General features: G+C 42.7%; 1 protein-coding gene across 1 annotated transcript in view; it reads right to left on the bottom strand.

Moving 5' to 3' along the window:
* Positions 1-11296, bottom strand: part of cdin1 (CDAN1 interacting nuclease 1) — a gene marked incomplete at its 3' end in the record, with an annotated part of 60894 nt that extends 49598 nt beyond the window's left edge. The window contains exons 1-2 of the mRNA XM_080849916.1: positions 11191-11296; positions 522-567 (exon numbers count right to left, since the gene is read on the bottom strand). Coding sequence (XP_080706042.1) covers positions 522-567; positions 11191-11291 — 147 coding nt within the window. The 5' untranslated portion in view covers positions 11292-11296. The remainder of the gene's footprint in view (positions 1-521; positions 568-11190) is intronic.
* Between the last annotated feature and the right edge of the window lie 10908 nt (positions 11297-22204).

The following is a 22204-nucleotide window of genomic DNA, read 5'->3' as shown; positions in this document are numbered from 1 at the left end:
ACCGAGACACACCACATGACTGACACCTGTCAGGCGGATGATAAATGACTCCATTTTCTGCCTCTCCTGCCTTCTGCCACTCCCGGCAGTGCTCATTCATCATCGTCCGCTGTCAGCCGCCCAAAGCAGCAGTGACAGTGCGAGTCAGCAAACATTTAGCACGCCGGGCCGCTCTACACCGGGAAATTATTATTGTCAGAATAATAATGGTTTAGCATAATTTATTACAGGTCCACCAAATAAGCAGGGGCTAGATGTTATTAGACAGATGGATGGGAAAGGCTTGGCAGCAATCCACAGAGACTGGGGCGGACCCCAGGTGGGGGGAGGAGTGTATGTGGGGGGAGGAGGGGAGGGGGGGTGGTGAAGAAATGGAGGAGTTTGTGTGGAGGAAAGGAGGAGGGGGGGGTGAATCCTCCAAACCAATCAGAGAGCTGGCAGTTCAATTACAAAGAAATAAAGGGACATTCATCATTCAATTAGGCACCTGTCAGGCCTCACAAAGGAAGAAAACTTCTAACCTGGTACTCCAGGGAGAAGATGCTCAGAAGAGTGGACTGCGAGTGACTGGAACAAATAAAAGAAGGACAAAGTTAATTACCAGAGAGCACTGCACAGAGACAAAGGCAGAGAGGAGCTTCAAAGCCGAGGCCGGCTGCCCTGTAATCTAAAAGAACACGAAAACAAGTGTGGCAAAGTTGTTCCAGATGAACACCTCGGACAAAGGAATCCTGCCACGCCGCTCCGGCAGAGGTGGGAGGTTTGCTGTGTGGGATGAGATGAGAAAATACTATATTACACTCGCTATCTGCTACAGAGGCTATAGTGTCACTGTCAGCGTATACGGTTGCATACAAAGATCTCGCCAGCTTGTCCTGAAATATTGAAACCCACGGTATTGTCGTTGGTGCTGAAGACAAAAGGGTCGAAGCAGGCCAAAGCAAAACAAAGCAAAATCATGTTTATACCTGATGGGGTTTAAATCTGTTACCAGCAAGGGAACGCACTGCTCATTGGCAACATATTGAAATATATTTTGTTAGTGGTGAGGGAGTCTCTGCTGGGGAATACCTCATTCCTTTGCAGGGAGGAAGGGGAGCTGTTCAAGGTGGTGGAGGGGGTGGAGAAAGTTTGCCTCACTGTCAGCACTGGCATATGGGACATTCTGGAACATTCCCACTGCAGCTGATGGGCTTTGAAAATGGAAACTTTCACGGCAGGAAGCGGGGACTCCCAGGAGCCGGTCAATTCCATGGGTTGCCATAAGCTACATTCATCTCCAGCTCCACTCAATGTCAAACACCTGGCTGTGTGTGTGTGTGTGTGTGTGTGTGTTTGTGTATTTGTATGTGTGTGCATGTGTGTTTGTGTGTATTTATGTGGGTGTGCTGGGAGTGGTAGGCTGCTGGTAAGGGAGATTCAAAGCACCCCCTACACAGCCTCCCAAACCCCCTCTTTGGATCAAAAATATTTAAAGCGGCGACAGATTTTTTTCTAATTGGACCCAACAAACAGCCGCACGGCTCCTTGCAGCGGTTGTCTCCAGTGGCTACGTGTTTCCATGGAGTGCTCTCAGTACATCTGATTGTTAAATTTAATGGACTTTTCCTTACAAGTCACCTGAGAACCGTATGTAAATACCAAGCAGAAGCACTAGTTTCCTATCTGCACTGAAATATTGGTTCCATATAGGCCTCCCACATCAATCAGTATGACCAACTACACAACTAGAGCTTGAAAAGAGACCAAATACTTTTTTAGAAATTGCAATGGAGCAGTTTCTTTACAACAAAATTTTGAGACAAAAAATCTGTTTCATACACTGGCTACATTATAAAACATATCAACAAATCATATGTGTATAAGGCAGACAATGTGTTGACCATTGACCAGTAAACTAACTCACTAAACTGGGACGGTGGGGTAAAGAAAAAGCAACATCATGAACCTCTGAGAACATACCCCACAAGAAAACATGGCTGCCACCACCACTATTAATTTACTGTGATATCTGCAGGCCAAAGGGTGACTGCAATTAAGTGAGCCATTAAACGGTCAACTGTCAACATGTGAGCATTTAAAGGAGGTGAATAACTACAGAAAAAAACCTCCTGGACAACCTTGCACCTGAGTATCTGAAGAATATTACCATGCTATTCTTGGTTCTGGATGGTCCGCTGCTCTGAATGAAACATCTGTTAGGTTTTAAATGGATTACCCTGCATAATGATCATGATTACCGTCTAATTGCTAAATCTTTACCCTGTTAAGTTTAAAGGGACGTAAACTACCCTTAATATCTGTGAAAACATATCTGTTTCAAACTGCGGGAGATGACTTGCATTTTTTTTACTGTGTGCCAGTTGTATTTTGTGTGTGTGTGAGTGCGTGTGTGTGTGTGTGTGTGTGTGTGTGTGTGTGTGTGTGTGTGTGTGTGTGTGTGTGTGTGTGTGTGTGTGTGTGTGTGTCTGTGTGTGTGTGTGTGTGTGTGTCTGTCTGTGCGAATGTTTGAATTTGTCGTCTGTCTCCTAAAAAGTCCAAACAATATCCATGAGATAAATATACGACAAAAAGATATAGTGGGGTAGAAATCAAGTCAAATCAAGTGAAACCGAACCTAAAACTAAGAAACCGAAACCCGGAAGACCTGTTTTTCTGGATGTCTTGGTCCAAACCTTAGGTGGTGTGCCTGTTATATGGCCTGTCATGTGTTTGTACCCAGGCAATATTGTGCAATGCTCCCCTTTCCACTGAGCAGACATTAGCAGTAAGTTATTGCAGGTTCAGCATTAATGTATATTCAACCTGTGTGCTCTCGTGGGTGCTCTGCACTCAATTCATGCTAAAATATAGAGCGATGCGCCGCGCTGTGCAATCGCTGCCTGGTCTCCAGTGAGAACTCTGAACAGTAGCATTACAAAGCCGGCATGTATATTCCCGACGTTGCTTGCGAGGCTAACAAAAGGATTTTTTTAAGCCTTTGATGTCCACGATGATGAACAAATTGATGGAAAAAGAAAAAAACACTAACACAACCCCTCTCTTTAGGAACGACCAATTTGCAGAAATTTTAAACTGTGAGGAAACGTCAAAACAAAATCAAAGCAGTCCAGATTAAAGTTTCATGACAACAGTAAAAAGCACTGATTTGTTTATTTATATAAAATGTATAAGAGAACTACATTAATATGCGAAAGCTAGAGAGGAACTGAAATGATAGGGTTGGGGTGAGACATCCTCTGGTCAAGGAGGTTGCTTTATCTGTGGATCAGATTCTTTCTCATGCCAGGGCCAAGTCAATGACATTGTCCAGGGTCTGTGCTGACCTGACCCCCTGATTACATCTGCAAATACTCGGCCAGATAAAGGCCGGTCATTTCACACCTTCCTGAGTACACGGACGGGGACTAATCTTCACACCCTCTTCTCCACCCACCACCCCCCCAAACCTAACCAGGCTTGGACTTATCACAGCCCACAGAGGCTCTAGAGTAAACAGATACCTCTCATGACACCCCAGCAGCCCACACACACACAAACACACACAAGCGCACACACACACACAAGCACGCTCACAAGTACACACAGTTCCCTAAATGCAACATAATAACCCATCTGAACTCCTCTGGTATCTGAGAGGTCTCAGGTACACTAAATCTGCATTAGGCAAACCACATGTAGGCAAACCACAGATGAACTTCACCGATGTCTTCCTTACCACTACGTAATGCAGATGTCCAACAACAAAAAAAGAATCAGTGCACAATTACAGTTTTCACATTACTCTCTTTACTCTTTTTTTCAAATGACACTTTAAAAAAAGTCATAGGCCTACTATGATCCAAAGCTACATAAAGGCTATCGCCTGTTACTTAATTAAATAATGTACAGAAAAGTGTATGCAACCCATTTCAGGTGGCGCCCAGTTCTCAATCTAAAAGCCATTAGGGCATCATCACAGAGCCATGCTGAGCCTCTAGCCTGTAATTTGAAGCTCGGAAAACAGAAGGTTAGGAACAAGAGCATCGCTTAGAAAATCATTCACTATGAGCATAATTATCCCCCTCAGCAACCTACCACGTTCAATTAATATGCATGGGGACTGAAGCAATATGGAGGGAAATTTGATAAAAATAATCTCCTTTCCCCGACTACAATGTGGCCGTCTGCTTACCTTTGCTGTGATTTAGGCCGTATCATTCTTGTCTGAAATTACAGGTTATATGAGATTCGCCATTGTACAATTGTTAGTTTCTTACCTAGTTCGCCTTTGTGGTTATGTTACACTGAAAGGAGAGATACAACTCCCTTCACCAGGTGAAATAGCCTATTCTTTCCTCAAGCTCCATTTTCTGTCACCTACCATTCCTGTGCTTATACATCCCTATTGGGAGCTCAACTCTGTTCAATTTTCAGACTTTGGCCAAATAATGAGATCCTATTCAGAGAAAGGCATGGTAACCACCACACCCCTGCATCAAGTCCATAAGCTTTGTACAGTACATAAACCAGCATGGATGGAGCACAACAAATAGAGGATAGCGATAGATTGTCATTTCAACCTAATTAAAATGATATCCTTCCAGCTATTCATTATTTTCAACAAAAAAAACCCTCTCCCCACTTACAAATAATTAATAATAATAAATGGCAGTAATTTAGCTAATGAAAGCCACCTGGCTAATGACATGCGAATCATATGTTGCGACAGTACTTAGCATTTGGACGATCCATACACAGAGAGCGATGCGTAGCTGGGCTAGGGGCAGAAACCTAACTGAGGCACAGCTAATTTTTTACTAATGACTCTGAGCAGGGGCTCAAGATGGATTGTGAAGAGAGTGAGACAGAAAAAAAAAAGCTTCAAAGCATTCCGACATCATAGCTGATTTTCGATGGTTAACTTTAACAACGTCTTCAATTTGAAAAGAAAATCAAATAAAATGCTGAAATCATTCGGTGTTGATGCAAGCGTGTACATTTTAGGGGGCAAATTAAAGGGACATATTTTTTTTTCAATCACCACTGAAGAGAACATGATGGCCTTGAAAACTGTTATTATGACAGTTCGAGTAGGAGGTTGTGTTTTTTTTTCTCATGTATGTTCTTAGTTCCTGAATCAATATTTTGCGAGGGGAAAAACATACTTTGCTGGATGTGTTTTGCTTAAATGCATATGTAAATGGAACTAATTATACATGCTGATAAGAGAAGCTGAACATCTGCTTACCCCAAATTTGATCCCCATGAACGAAGCGTAAAACTATGATCAATCTGACAAACCAAAACTACACAAACACCATGGTCCTAGTTGCTTGGCTTTTATCTTTGAATAAGACAGAATTTGAAAACGATCACCCACCAGTTAATTGGGGGAATTCTCTAACCACACACTTATTTATCCATGCACCATACTAACACCAAGCTATGCCAGTAAACAGTAAAACTAATACCTCCTATACAATTTCTATCACAACATACATCTAATTCATGTATACTATGGGCACACATTTTAATATAGATTCAGTTTGGTTGAACAGCACAGCTTTGCTGCTGTGCCACAGGAGGACGAAAGACGATGCGATGTTTACTAATAATCTTATAAATCAGTGCCTTGGAGGTGACAGAACCGTCACTGGCTTCATTTCGCCACAGTAGAAACGGTGTCGCGCCACAGAGATGCCATTCCTGACTTTAATTATGATTCAGCCGGAGAGGTGGGGCTCTTTGGTCTTATTTGTGCCAAAACATGTTACGTTTATGAAGCGGTTTCCAAGGGTTTGCCATAATCGTCATCTCCTCTCAACCTCTTGAGGCAAACCAAAGAGAGAAAAGGAAAAACGAGGCTTTTGTTACCCATGGTGTGATGAGCATCCTCTCGTCGAGTGCAAACACATATTAGACTGACTGACCAACTGCCTCCTCCCCTAAAGCATGACTCTAGCATTCGCATCATTCTGGGCAATTTGTTCCATTCTCCTTTTTGCAATTGATCCCGGTATGCAAAGCCTACCTGAGGCAAGAGCCCCCGCACACACACACACACAAATATGCCCAGATGTACAGTGCTCCACGTGATTTCATTCCATATGTGTGCAATTCTTTTGGATGTGTCGGACTTGATTTAGGCATGACATTCTGTTTTCACAAGTGTAGCACTAGGACTTCAGGGCTGCCCCACAGCACTGTCTGTTTAATATGGCTATGACATGATATTAAATACCGGACAAAACTCATTTCCTCAGCTTTTAAAAAGTCATCTACATTTGCCAGATTTGCTGCCGTATGTGGCCACTCACTCCACGCCGCTCCACGTCCATTTTAAGATTTGACAGAAGGTTCTGACTGAAGTTTTCAATGCTCGTGTCTGTTCGACATCTCCAATATAGATTCCTGGTTTCAAAAAACCATCAGCTTTCAGCACATGCTTCACAGTCAACACAGGGTCTGCGGGGGAAAATGGTAGGTTTGGTGCCGGAGGAGGAAGCGTTTTATTCTTGCGCTGCCAAAATCACGTAAGCACAAACCCACTTTCCCTCACACAAACCTCAGCGAAAGGCTCCTCTCCCAGCATCCTTGGCCTCTCTTTCACTCTCACTCTCTCTCCAGTCTCCACTCGGCTTCCTCCCTGCCAAAGCCCTGACCACATAAACAATTCCAGTCCTGTCATTAGTCCTCCCGTATCCCAGGCTGCACAGCTCTCCGCTGGCTGCAGCGCACCCACAAGCCCGACCTGCCAACTCCAGTTTCTGCTGCAGCCGTGAGCCAGGGATGTGTGGTCTGGGGGGGTCGGAGGAGAGGGGAGGGGTGGGGTTGAGGAAGAGAGGCTGCGGCAGTGGGCGGCCATGTTAGCTGCTCCAGGAGCCTGGCTAGTGGCTGGCAAATGTCATCGCCACACTCTCACAGCTCTGACTAAGCAAGAAAACACCATTTAAAATGGTGGGAAAAAACACTATGAGCAAGGCCTCAGGAAAATGAATATAGCAAGAAAAATGCTAACAGATGCAGGCAGGTCCAGTTTGGATGACTGGCTTTGGCAAACTGTTAACTTGAATAAGTTAATCATAACATCTTAGACCTGCCTCACAAAGCTTTTCAGCGTTATAAGAAAAAATGTGCTTATTGAGAAAAAAAATAAACCTGAGGACAAAAAAAAGACATTGGGAAATAAACAGTAGCGCATACCTGCAATGTAATAAATTCCACTATAAAGTTCCAGTTAACAAATTTGCAGATTCTCCTCCAAGTATGTCCAGCTTGGTAAAAAGGCTGGGTTTGCTCACCCATCAAGTGAGTTAACGCATAATTCAGCCTTTTTTTGTTTAGTTGTACAAACCAAAGTGCACTGGGAAGAGATAAACACCGTAACAGTGATAAATAATCAATGAGTACAGCCCCTCTGCTTCAAAACACCATCAGCTCCAACATTACCATCAAAAACAAAAGTATGTGCCGGCAAGGAAAAAAAAAAAAAATCAGCATATCAATGGCACATGCCACAACAAGGCTGGCCCGGGCTCCCTCCACAGATCACGCTAGATAAACCCCCAATAACAGAGAAATTAACAAATGCTTGACATTTGCTCAACATCCATTATTCTGACACTTCTTCAGAATTTCAAAAGGCTGAGCGCATGCTTAATCAACATTCATATTCCCCGAGCGGGCCGGCAGCGCCATATTGCACCCCGCCTCACTGCTGATGAAAACGGCACATTAGGGCCTCGCTTTCGAAAACGTTTGGGGACTTTGTGCCAGCGATTTGAACGCATGCATGTGTGTAAGTGTGTGTGTGTGTGTGTGTGTGTAGAGACCGGGGAGGGGACTTCATAGTTCTTTTCTTTTTAAATCCATCCAAACATAGGAGCATCTGCCCTTTATGCCCACCCCCCCCTCCAAAGACAGCCCTCCACACCACACACACACACACACACACACACTTTAGCCAATGCTCTCCATCTCAGCTCACGAGACATATGCAAAATGAGCCTGAATGGCATTTTAAAGAGGGAGTAATCATTACACCCAAATTCATTCATAGGGGCTGTGCAGAGGGCCAGGGAAGGCGTTTCTCCCTCTCTCTCCCTCCCTCTGTCTTCAGGGAGCAGGCATGGGGGCTGTGGGGTGGGGGTGGGGGTTGACAGTGGTCCCCGGTGAGCTCCGGGAGGAACCAGGCCAGGCCTCAGAGAGCAGACGATCATTTCCAATTCTAATATCATCCAAGGGGGTGAGAGAGAAAGGAGGCCGTGGAGGGGGGCCTGATGTCACATCCCACCACTGGGCCATCACGCCCCTCCTCTCCTCTCTCAATGTGGCTGGAGAGAGTGAAGTGGTGGGGGTGGTGGTGGGGGGGGGGGCATAAGGGGGCAGACACTAGGCAGGACAGGCCGAGCCAGGCGGGAGGTAGGCTGCATTTGCATGTCACTCCATTGTGTGGGGGGGAACAGAGTGACAGCACCGTGTCCAATTCTTTTCCCCTCAGACCGGCCAGGCCGCGGCGGGAGAGGCCAGGCTGACAGATGACTCTCAACATCTGTGTTATGTGAGCGATACAGATGAGGAACTCTTGAGTCCCCAATGAAATCCCCCACACCCCCCACCGACCCTTACACACACACACACACACACACTCTGCTTGATAGACTACAGACGCCCCTGTGTAAATTACCTTTAAATAGCTAATAACATTATCACGGGGAAATGTCCCCTTTACTTCCCATTTCCAAACGAACCCGACCGCCCAAAAAAAAACTGTGACAAGTACCGCCCTGCTAAATACAAATAGCACACATGACTGAAGTTTAAATTTACATTCAAAGCTCTTTTTCTCTCATTTAATGTAGTTCTGTAAGTATCGCATTTGCTTTTCAGGTGTGAAATTATTTTTCTCTGCTGCTACTCAAATGTAACGGAGTAAATGGAGTTATTGACAGTACATTATCATAATAACTCTTCATTACTGAATAATCCAGACAGCAATGACAGCGGACTGAAATGTCTCAGGATTTCTTTCCCCTCAAGAACTTCGTCCATACAGGATGGAATGTAATGTCGCTGAGATGAAGAGAGCCAAGGCCAACTGTACACATAATAACTCCAGAGTTTTATGGTGGGCCCTATACAGCATGTATATTCTCCTCTTTAGTACTGTTTGAGGTCATTGAATCAAATCTCTCATAATTATTACAGTGCTGTCTGCATACTTGCTGACTAAACAGTGGAAAGAGAGTAATGGCTGAACAGAGGAAATGTGTTGGTTTAATAAGGAAACAAATATAAGGAAGGGGGGGGCATTTTCTTTACATTCACTCTAGCAGGGGAACGGGTCAGACTCTCCTCACCACACACTCAATGTGAAGGGTGTGACGATGACAAGGGAGGAGCGATGGTTGTGGCTTTCTTGTGAAGTGCTGTGGTTTCAGCCCTCCAAGCGGGATCATCCAGACACAGGGGCCGCTGAAAGTCAGGCTACCCATCCACCATCCCCTGGTCCAGCTCTCCATTTCATCCCGCCCCCCTCCTCTCTCTCTCTCTCAAGTGCCCTCCCTTCCTTCGCTCCCTTTTCTCTCCCTTCATATTTACTGAGTCTCCAGACTCACACATGGAGGAGAGTGCTGTTGAGGAGAGCAATACTGATGGTGGTGACGAGGAGGGGATGTGCATGTGCGTGCCTGCGTGTGTATGTGTGTGTGTGTGTGGGGGGGGGGGGGGGGGGGGGGTTCAGCCTGCCGTGCCTCAGCGCATGCTAAGAGATGATGGATGGCCTAGTCGATATGTTATGTCTTAAGAGCCTGATTTCCTGCCAGTCCAATCACTAACCCTCCAGAGCCCGGCTCAGCTGATTGGACAAGCAGAATAATTTCGCAGGCTGTGAAAACACGGCTGCCGTGCCTGTCTGTCTGTCAGGCCCCTTTTTGACAACATTCAGGTTTTTTAAAGAGAAGGGGCCCTTGCAGGGATCCCTTTGCACACAGGAAATATGAACAATGACTTACAGGCAAAACAAAGCCTACCACACCACATGTACCAATAACCATATAGCCATTATCGGTGTGAGAAATCTCCGGGCTTGTCGTTTCTTTCAATTACGGGTTATTCTAGTTATTTGGAACGATATGGGTAATTGTAGAGCAGACTTCAAAGGGGAGGAAATGGCTACATAAAAAAAGTGAGATTTCATAGATATCTCTCTCTCTCTCATATAGTCCATGTTGACCGTGAGGTATAATAATGCATTGGGGAGCGGTAGGAGGTAGATCGGCAGGGCTAAGATATTCGATAAAATGCTGACGCCAATAACAAAGCCATGCTCAAGGTAGGCCGCACAGCCCTCTGGGAGTCCAGTGCCGTATTCTAGAAGTGATTACAGCACAATGGAAGCGAGGGAAGCTCCAAATTCATGCGACTTCTTAAGTGACCTCTAAAGGATCAGGGCTGTCCTAGTGGTCTTGGGGGATTACACGTGTAACATTCAATAAAGACCCTGGCCTCATTGTAAAGGAGAGACGCAAACACAGCCATTAACCCCAGAGCGGGCACACTGCAGACCAGAGGTAATGCAATAAAAACTGGTGTAAATGAATAAATAAAATGACCATGTAAAAGTCTGTATAGGTAGTGTTAAAGTGTTTTATGTTTAATGGAAGTAAATGTGAGATCAGGAAATAAATAATAAACACACACTGGAATAAAATCAATGCATTTCAGTCAACATTGAGACACGGCATGGTCACTATGCAATGGCTGTATAAACCTGGGATGAAAAGTCACTTTATAGGCATAGAAACGCACCAAAATTAACCTGTGTGATCTTTTCTAGACATTTCCTAGAATTACTAATACCCTACTATTACTGAGTACATGGATTAACGATAGTGTAGTAGTGGTTACAGTATGTGTAAAAGCTGAGGTCCAGTTCTGCTTTCAACCACACAGGATGTGTCAAGAGGTAGTTTCAAATGTTGACAGGGTATTTCACCATCAATACAAATCTGTTTAAAATACCTGAATATGAACCAATGTACTGAAAGAAACACTTATATCTGTGGCTCAAATTCGTTATTTATGTGTGAATAAAGGGTGTTGTACAAACTGTGTGTAGAAATTAGTAAATTGTAGAGGGGACAGGTTTAAATGTCATTCAAAGGTCATCATAGGTCAATCAATAACGATAACCCATAAGGCACTTACTTCGGAAATTTCTCCTTGAGCATTTTCATACACTGTCTCGTTGGTCGAAGTTGATCTGTGTACCTCGCAATGGTTTTATATTCCGCCCGACAAATCCTCATTTTGATGGATATGGTGACAAGTTTGTATACTGTGACGTGTCGTCAACTAAAGAGAAGAAAAATGTTGCCTCATCATTTATTGGGGTAACCAGTATAGACGAGACACAACATTACATTTTATTTAGTTCGGGATGAATCAAATTAAGAATGAATTACCCTGCTAATACAACTACCCAGATGCACTGTCCTGAATGTTTAACTGAAAAACTCCCTTTAAATGCCTTGTAAAGATGTACAAATACCACAAGCATCACCGCTTTAGTTGTACGTTTGGTAACCTAGCCAGCTAACAGTTTAGCCAACCAGCTAATAACAATATTAGTTTAATTGCGTATTGAGCAACAGTAACTCTGTATACGTAGCTGGAGAAGCATGCCACAAAACGAACTTTACAAACAGTATTTACTTGTTACTGCAGCACAGTCATCTTTGTTGCCGGAAAGTGTCTGGAGAGGAACGTTCGGTAGTAGCAGCAGAGGCACTTCCTGTATGCTTCCCGCGAAATACTTCAAACAGTGACGTTTTTAAGAGCTCAACGGGGATTGGTCAAAATGTTCTGGATTAAGTATGATGGACTGCAATAGGTGCAGAGCTCGCTCACAAAGTCTACAGAGCCTGTATTACAGTGAAACTTCTTTGAACATAAACAGGCCAGCCATGAAATTATATGTTAAGACAGTATATGTAATGGTACTCATCTTTTGCAGTTGTGACAAGTAATTTTTTTTTCTCAGCTTGCAAAATACGATATTGTGGGAGCACCTGCGTCTAGTGCAGTGACACAGAGGTAACCTGTAGGCTATAGGCTACTGTTTTTCTGTTCGAGAGGAAAAAAGCTCAACCTGTGAATTTAATTACGTTTCAAATAATGACACGGAAAAGGAAAAACTAACGAGGATGAATAACTTATTTGTACAAAAGATGCATAGCCTATAGGCCTATTTATTAAATCGAAATAAGTATGAGCAGCCTTAAACCAAACATTTTCAATGAGTAAAGTAACCTTGCACATTAGTATGACTAAGTGAAAAATACAGAAACATGGCCTAGACAATTACAAATCCTATTTCAAATAGGATAGTTCCTTTATTCTGGAAACTCATTTGGACTATAGGTTTAGGGCAAATAAGAATGTTACAAATTATTACTTTTATATTTCTATGTTACATTTAGTATATGTTTATGTAGAATCGAAAAGCTAATATCATAGTAGGGACATGGGTTCTCATTCTTCTGCAGTCTTATCATCAGAGAGCTAAATGCATAGTGAATGGTATTTTCATGCACTCTGTTTCCACATTACATTATATAGGCCCTATATCTTCTGTGGGAAAAAATTATCAGAAGCTCCATTCATTATTATTATTTTATTTTTTTTGCTCTCATACACATGATAAAGCAGTGATTTCTTCTCATTATCTATGTATAGATTGAAGATTTAAGAAGGCTTCACATCACACTGAAAATAGTATGCTTGATAATCTGAAGGTAGGTTCGAGTTCATGTACTGAGTATTTTCTTTACATGGACTAGTTTGTCATAAATCATGTCAATGATCAATACCTTTTTTTTTTTTTTTTTACTCTGGTGCTATTCTGTAACCGCTCTCTAACCAGTGTTAAATCTTCCAGTTTTAATTGATTTTGTCCTTCTCCTCACAGCAACCATCTTGAGCAGTTAAACAGACAAATATCTGCACCATCACTCAGTGAAGCTTGATTTGCAGTATATGAGAAGTGGTTAAAGGTCAGTTCTAGTGAAAGCAAAGGTAAGCCTAAGGTAAGAATTGACATGAGAGTTCTTGTGATCTGATGAGAACAGCTAAGTCAGCTGTTTATAACTCTCTGTAAGAGAGAGTGGATTGCTGATTTCACATTAGACTGAATCTGCGATAAGGATTTGTGAGGGTGAAATGAATGATCAATACACTGCTGACTTTCCTTCAAGCTGTATGTTAGGATAGTCATTTTGGTACCTTTCAGTCCAGTGTGTGTGTGTGTGTTTGTGTCTGTTTGTATGTATGCAGTTATTGAATCGAAAGAGATTCAGCAGCCATAACAGACCAGTGTATTTGTGTTGAGATGAGACAGATAGAAATCAGGTGTCTGGAGGCTGTGTGTTCTCTGATTGGTATAAAAGGCCGGGGTCAGGCAGGATGGAGCCATTTACCCTCGCAGGTATCAAAGGATCAGGGTTTGGGGAGCGGTGTGTGTAATAGGTCTAAAAGGATCAGGGTACTGTGCCGGGTATAAAAAGATAAGAATCAGCGTCTGGGGAGGCAGCAGCACGCTGTAATGGGTGTAAAAAGGCAGGGATCAGAGGTTGGTGGGGCCGGGGCTGCGTGACGGCAGGGGAAAGCCGTGGTGGTGTGCGCCGCCATAATAGGGGACTGGGAGAGAGAGAGAGAGAGGGAGAGCAGGGAGAGAGAGAGAGAGGGAGAGAAGGGAGAGAGGGTGCGAGGCTGGAGAGGAGGGCTTCTTCTTGGGCTGCCATGTAAACAGGGCCGCGGCGCATGCAGTGCCATTAACCAGCTGTGAAGCCTGCGCACAGTGGGAGATGAATTTGCGAGGGATGTTTCTTCTCTGATATTGCGGAGATGCCGCGCAGATCTCCGCTTCAGAGCTCTCAGCTGCCCCATTGTAGTGCTAAGCACTGCGCTTGTAATGGAACATATATGCGTTAATGGCTGTGAAGCGTTTACATTTGTGTGTATATGTGTGTGTGTGTGCATACTGTGTGCGTGTGTGTCATTTTACCTGTGTGTGTACGTGTACAGTTGACACATTTGTCCCATCCTTTTGTTCTCTTTGCTGGTAAAATGTGCTGTGATCACCACTAAGCACTACACTGATTTATTTTTTGGTATTATAATGAGGAATAAAGGGTGACTTGTAATTTAATCGTTTCAAAGTTAAGACTAATTATATTTTTTTGAACAAAGGACTTAACAATACCATTTAATGCAGGAGCAGAACAGAGTTAAAATGTTTAAATATTTCTTGAAATGATGTATGGTCAGTGACCACTCTTGTTCTAATTTTAATTTTCTTAGCTGTCAGGGCGTTCTATATTCTGTGCTGAAAAGCCAAAGGTCTGACATGAGGTGAAACATAGCTCAGGAAATGCCTACAGTATTAGCTAGGTATCAGATTCATGCTTTTGGAAAATGTCTCACCAGCAACATGTCTGCACTGTTAAAAAATACCTACAACCATATTTTACATCAAGGAAGACAAGACACATGTTTTTTTCTGAGCTTTTAAAGCCGCTTCTCTCATTCATTTTATTAGCCTTTAATGAATGTAATTAGAGGGCAAGTAATTAAATGTAATTGTGATCACTGTGTCCTCCCCCCTCGTTGTAAATTACTCCAAACAACATGTGTGGTGTCGACAAATTTACTGGATTAATCGCGGATAGATAATATTTTTTTGGATAGTATTTCACAGCGAACGGCCGCGTACAGAAACAAAGACCGCAGCACAGGCTCATTAATCATTGTCAGAGTGGGGCACTGGTGCAATTTGCATGACTGAGGCGGCGGCACATGCTGCAGTTCGGCCCGGGCTGCTGCTGGATCTCTCTGATTTCCCCAAACCGTTAACGTCGCGTCAATCAGGGATAACCCAGTAATGCCCTGTCTGATGCTCGAAAAGGGCGACCCCCCCCCCCCCCCACACACACACACGCACACACGCGCACACACACACACACACACACACACACACACACACACACACACACACACACACACACACACACACACAGACAGACTCCCTCTGGCCCCGAAAAAAGCACTGATTTCAGGCTAAGCACTAATTACTCTGACATAAGGAAGTTTAAAGAGAAGCCCAGGACGGCATGGCAAATTATTAAGGAAGACGTGACGCAATCCAAGAACTTAAATTCGCTGAGCTCGAGCTATGCATCAGCTCGTTCTGGGGGGGGGGGGGGGGGGGGGGGGTCGTATTAATTGTATTGTTTGGGACTAGAGAGTAGCCTATGTATGGCGAGCCGTCGCTCTGTAGGTGGGGAGGAAAAACGGACTTTAAACGGAGATTTAGCTATATCAAATCTCATTGTACCTGTATGTGTAAAAAATAAACTTTTATCTCTCCAGGCTTTTCAGCGCACCATTGTGCAGGTCCTCAGAAAGGCAATTTCGACTGATAATTGGGTTCAATTGTGAAGCAGTGTGGTTCAAAATGGGGCATATTCTCAAAGCTCTAATCTCTCCACCAGCTCCATATGCTGCATCCTAATTATCTCATATCAACGTTTGAAAAAGAGAACCCTTTCCTCTACTTCTTACCTTTATTTTTTAAAGTCACAAAAAGAAAGACAAAAATAGGCTTGTTTTCCTCCCTGCATGTGTGTGCTGGAGGGGTGGTGATGTGGGGGGCTGTTTGTGGACGTGTGACTGCGCATGGTGTCTGGGCTGCCACTACCTCTGCTACCATGGCTCACGCTGGGCTCTCCCTCCCCATTCCTAATATCCTCCAGGCATTTTTCTCATTATCAAATATTGTTTGATGTCTTTGTTTCTTGATGATTAACTGTGGTCACCAAACACTGGTCTGGATTGTTTAAAATTTAATTTTCATTCTGTGAAGTACCCGGAGAGTGCCTGACTGGTTGGGGATGCACATATTTTATGTATACTATTTTCAAGCTAAAATGTAAGCAGATGCCTTTGAAAAAAATAAAAAGCTTGGTAATTGTCCAGGAGTATCTTTAAAGTTCCCCAAACAGAATTTATCGTTATTGTGGGCGGCTTTTTTAAATTGAATAAATTGATATATTGTGGCAAGGCATGTGACAGTTGTGATAGAAACATGAATAATCTGTATTTCTGTGGAATATCTAAAAAAATATATAGCTCTGAAAAGGTTTGAATGAATGCAATTTACTGTATTTGATAGAGGAATTACCACCAAGCCATTGCTGTTGTTTACCAAAATTATAATCCTTTAAATTATAAATGGTTTATAGCTTTCCGGTTAAACATATGACTAGCAGAAGGATGAATGCTTTACTCGAGGAATACGATTCATGATATTCTTGACATTGTAAGCAAACAAATAGCAAACCAACACTCTGCAGTAATGTCACCATGTCAAAACTATATTGAATACTTGAAATATCTCAGTATCTAGGGTTGAATAGCCGCCATTGTATCTGTCTAATGACATTATCTTGTGAAATTTGGGTAGAAAGAGAAATGGCAGAAATGAACAGAACCATTGTCTGCTGTCTTATTTAAACAAATTGTGAGAGAGAGAAAGGCAGAAAGAGAGAGATAGAGAAGAGGAGCAGCAGAGAGAGAGAGAGAGAGACGGAGAGAGAGAAGGGAGACGACTGCGTAAATGAAAGGTTATGCGTTGCCCTGTGTGTTTGTATTGTCAATAACTGGAGAAGGCTGTCAAGAAAGTGAGGAGATAAAGGTCAATAACTCTGACAAATGTGTTTGTGTTTGTACACTCCTGCCGATAGCGCCCTGACGTTCGAGGCATCGCCTGACACTCCATAACAATAACACAAATACTTGTGCTAATAATAGAATAGTAATTATTTAAACTGGAAATGAGGGAGGGCCCCGTAGACACGGTTCGAGCAACAAGCCAAATGTCACTCAAGTGTATCACCCAGGAGTGAAGCACAACGGATATTTGCAAAGGTGACAATGAAGTGCAAACAGCAAAAGATTGTGTTGCCAGATCATTTTAATATTTTTTCCCCCTGCCGCTGCCTGAATAAATAGCACCGCTAATGTGTTGTTTTAACAGATCTTGGCTAGGGCTGGAAAAACTGTGCCAGTGACCAAGATTGTCAGACCCTTCAGCGAGACATACATACATGTATAAATTGACAAGAGATACCTCAGCCCAAAAAGTATTGGAGTGTTGGAGCTTCCATATATTTGCTTAGTATTGACATTTGTTTTGTGTCTCGTATCATTTGAAATGTAGAACTGTGAACATTCTGTTTTTGTCCACAGTTCTGTTCCAAGAGAGTAGTATCAAGTTTTTAATTTATTTATAAGTTTCTCATTAGCACATAGTGCTTTGTAGTTTTCAGCACAGCCAAATCTTTTAAATATGTCTTTTCTTTCGCCTAGGGTGTATATAGTACCAGAACAAACACAACTAATCCACATGAGATGCTGTGAGACAAACAAGGGACATAACTGTGTTTTACTTTTAATTGTTTGGTAGAGAAAGCAAGAGAGAGAGAGAGGCATGTTTAGTGTATGGGCTTAGTTGCTATAGTGACACAGAAACACTGGACTTTCCTTGACAGTTTTATCTGGTGTTTGAGGTAAACGGAGGTGTTAACTCTCCCAGTTAACCTACATACTGGAGAACTTTACTTTTCCATACTCACAGAAAGCACAATTGGAGCAGATTTGTACTAATTTGTTGGCACTCCAGAGAGAGTGCATGGTGCTTGCAGGGTGTTTCTTCACTAACAAATACAAGAACTGTAACACAAGAATGTGAGTGGTGTATATTTATTGCAACACCAGCTGCTTCGAAGATAACTCTTTTTTTCTGTTTTGTTTCCAAAAGGTGTATATGCAAATGTGCAATTTCTAGAAGATATATCACTGTAGTTGTAACTGACATATTTATTTTCAATTTGTTTTAATTTCAGTACATGTCTTCAGTGCAGTGTGTTACATGAGGGTCTGTGTGTACATTACTGAAAGCTGAGATTCTCTTTTCTCCAGAGAGAAGCTCTCGGGAAAAATCGAAAAATTTGAAAATGCTTGTTTACCTGATGTTGTGAGCAAGTGCATAATGCGAAATGCACTTTTAGCAGATATATTAATTCCATGGGGAAAAGCGACTACACCCCCCACCACCAACACCACACCACCACCTTCACCTACCCCCACACTCTTGTCTGTTTGTTTTTGTCCATATTACCTTGTGGTTTACATTTTGTGTGATTATGTAAATTCCAGAGCTGTTTCTATGCATTACAGGCCGACGCATTGTCAAGATCTTTTGTAAGGCAGTCAAGGAGCTATTTCTGCATTCTTTTATTATCTGAGAGTGCAACTAAGAAAGTCTTTTGTTCGGCTCTCTCCCCCGCACACACCTCCGCTCCGTGACTTACTACTGTCCCCTAGTGGCTGGTCTCTCCACTCCTTCCCCCGTTTTGCGGCAAGGCTGTCAGGCTGCCTCCTCCCATGCCCAGCCGCCTGTTCCTCTGCGTGCTTTTCCCTTCACTTATCATAGGCAAACATTTGAGGCACATATTTGCAGTATTGTATGGCAGAGGGTTCGAAAGGTCCGATTATGTGTGTGTGTGTGGTGTGTGTGTGTGTGTGTGTGTGTGTGTGTGTGTGTGTGTGTGTGTGTGTGTGTGTGTGTGTGTGTGTGTGTGTGTGTGTGTGTGTGGGTGTGTGTGTGTGTATGTGTGTGAGTGTGTGCGCAGTGGCTTTCTTTTCAGTGGACAGCTTAAAAGAGTCAACAAAAACAGGAACCCCATGTCTTTGTGCCCATTGTGAGGCCCTAACTCGTGTCAATAAGGGCATTGTTTCCTTGGAGTGACACACCGAAACTGTGACAAGAATGTTATCAGACCTGTGGAATAGGGTGTGCAGATAATTGTGCTAAAATGTGTGTATGATTATTTGGACAAGCCCAATGCAAATGTGCACAAGGAAAGGCATTCCGCCCAGCATTTCCTAATGGGTTGGCCAGAAACACAGCAGTGTTTGCTATTTGGAAATAAGACTCAAATTTACCAATGGTTTGTTATTTGCAATGGCAACTGTTATTCTCAAAAAGGAAAGATGTTTTCCTTTATTTACTAATTCATTTATTTTGTGTGACAATCATGGATCACTCAAGTGTGTCTGTGTTTGGTTTGTTCCCCTTTTTATCACAGGCAATTGGATTTCTTTTTTTTAAACTCCCGTGATTTCCTAGGACTCTCGTAATAATTGCGGGGGTTAAAGGGTTGCTCCTCACAGACGCTTCATGGACACCAAGTCAAGTCACTCATGTCAAATGACCAATTAAACGGGGTATAGAGGATGGCAAGGAGGTCTCTAGTGCCCCCAGCCCCATGGGAGACCAATCAAACGCGAGCGCTATCACTCAAACGTAAACCCCATTCATTCATTAGCCATTTAAAGTCCCTATCATTATTCATTACAGTACTGTTCACTGATTTATTTTGGTAAGCTTTTGCTATTAGTATCATTGTGTAGTTAAAACAGACACTATCCTCATGTGAATTGGAGCACTTTCCAACGTGAAAAGAGAAAAAATTGAATGAATCAATTGTGCTTGTTATCTGCACCACCTTATGGTCTGCCGAGGTTTGTAAAAATATGTTGGTATCTTTATTTTACATTTTATTTTCTAAGTTATATGCATGACTATGTACATGTATTAATTTAAAAAATAGCAGTGAATTTACAACATTCTATGCAATTGTATGTACCTATTGATCAATATTGCTATAGCTATACCTCACAATGATTTTGCTGATGTTGATTTTGCTGATGTATTTTATAGAAGTTTTTTTTTTTTTTTTAAATCTGTATAGGGTTCCTAGAAGATTTTGTGATCCTACCTATCCCAGCGCAGTCATCAGAAAGTTGTAACTAAGGTAAAGCAAACACAGAGTCCTTGAAGACTGAGGGCAATGGTGAGGTGATTACCATGAAGTCACCCGTTTCCTACTGGGTCACCAGTGTCCTTGGAAATCCTACACCAGATAGGGTCACACTGCTTATTACAGGGATGGGTCGGAGTGCATGAGAGGAAAACATTTTGCATGTCCAGTTTTGCTCTGCCAACTTATGATGGTTGAGCGGCTCGATTATATAAGATATATAAAATATAGATATGAAATGTTTTTATTTTATTTTTCTGTTCTATTTTTAGGTTTATATACTTGTTTTTGATATTTATTATGTAAGTAGCAGCACATGTAAACCACATTTGCACTTACTCTGCTGAATGGTTATAGTAGCCTCCTAATTCTAGTAATCATTTGTTAAATATTGTCCCCCTCGCCCCACGCCATTACCTGAGAGGCCATTAAAGCACGTGCTGGAACTTAAGGTATACATTAGCTCCCATCGATTGCATGTCCCGAGGATTAGCATTCCATTTCCACACACACACACAAAGCTGGCTCCTTGGATGTGTTTGCTAGATCGTTGGCTTTCAGGGCTCACCTCTGACCCCTTGCAGAGCTTCCCAAAGCCTCAGATAGCATTAATTTGGAGAGATAGACTACGTAAATACATCCTGTACAGAACCAGAGAGAAAGAGTGTTTTTTTGTTGTGGCTTTACCTGAATCTTTCGAAATACTGATACATTGTTGTGTTATATTTGGTGCAGCAGCGAAGCTGACAAGCGTATAAATGTAACTCACCTGACATTTGTCAAAGGGAACACGGCTGTTTGTTTTCTATGTACATTTCATTTGATTTCAATGGCTTTTTTCTATAAATAGTCCTTCCCTGTTTTAAAGTTTGCGTCCTTGGCAGGGAGGTGCTGTGTAACATACCTCCGTACGGCACCGAGGGCAGAACAGGGTGAGACAGAGCAAGGAGTCTTACTTATGGAGCCAGCCGTATGATCTGCGCTTAACCTAAACTAACACACGCAGGATCAAGAGAGACGGGCAAGTGCTATATTCTCACACAATGTTGGTAGTTCATTGGTGATAGGATTTCATTGAAAATATTGCGCACTTAAGAGGCTTTTTTCTGAAGTCGTATCAAAAGATAAATATTTTGACGGGGTGACAGTGTCCAGACCTTACGCTCGAACGTCAGGTTGAGCGAACGCAGACCCTGCCACCTAAATGCAGTACTGAGGCACGTAAAGAAAAATAACAATTTTTGCTTTCATAAGGAGCCATTCATAATAATATGTTTTTACTTCAGAAATGTATTTATGTGTAAAACACATGTGTTTTCAAACAAAGTAGGAATTTCGTCAAGATCGTCAAACCTCTTGAGCTCTAACCCCCCCCCCGCCCCCACACACACACACACAAGTGCCACCCTGTGTCTTGGCATTTACAGTGTCGCTTATGGACCTTGTTAATTTTTACGGCCCGAGTTAATTTTCTCTTTCACCCCTCTGGTTTTCTCAGGTGTGTGCAGCTTTCGCAAAGTGATTCTCAGAGAAACTAAAAAAAAAAAACTAAAAGAAAACGCCTGCTTAATTTATTAGAGTAAGTGCTAGATTTATAACTGCTCTAGTTATGGAGAACTATAACTGGCCCCTGGGGAGGCCAAATTACTGTTTACGGTCGGCCTGAGAATGGCTAAGCAGATGATGAAGCACCTGCCAGAGTTTCCCCTCCGTCAGTTCTGTCTGTCTGCTCACCTCTCCTCTTTTCCTCTCCTCTCTTTTCCCCACCGTGCGCTGTCACTCCTCGCTCCCCGGCGGGGTCCATGCAGAGATCTGTCTAGAATTTAACAGCCTCTCAAACACCTCTCTCCCTCCCCCTTGTATGCACAGCATCACTTCCTCTCAGAAGATTAATGCCAGATTTTTTTTTTGCACTTAATGCAGTGCAGAGCTGTCTCTTGGTGAAGATTTATATTTAACAATTCATGAATTTCAGTATGATTATTATCCAAACTGAAAATATGTGTTTGGCTAATAATGGTTGGAATGGATTTTAACATTTCAATTTGTACTGATTTGGAACTGATTTAGAAAAATGATCTGGTTTTAGCAGTCTTGTGTGAAGAAATATCAGGTCAAGAGAAGCACACGCTCTGTAAAATAGTTTGGAAGCCACTTGAAAATGAAGATGCTGAAACCTGTGGTTTTTCCCAAAATGGCTGACCTTGAAACCAGAAAAGCACCTGTGTTTACACCACCTGGCTGCTGAACCTTAAAGCATTTAATCAAACATCTATTCC

This window comes from Sprattus sprattus, assembly GCF_963457725.1.
Source record: "Sprattus sprattus genome assembly, chromosome: 13".
Classification (NCBI taxonomy): domain Eukaryota; kingdom Metazoa; phylum Chordata; class Actinopteri; order Clupeiformes; family Clupeidae; genus Sprattus; species Sprattus sprattus.
Note: the sequence above shows the minus strand (reverse complement) of the source record. Positions and strands in the feature narration are given on the sequence as shown.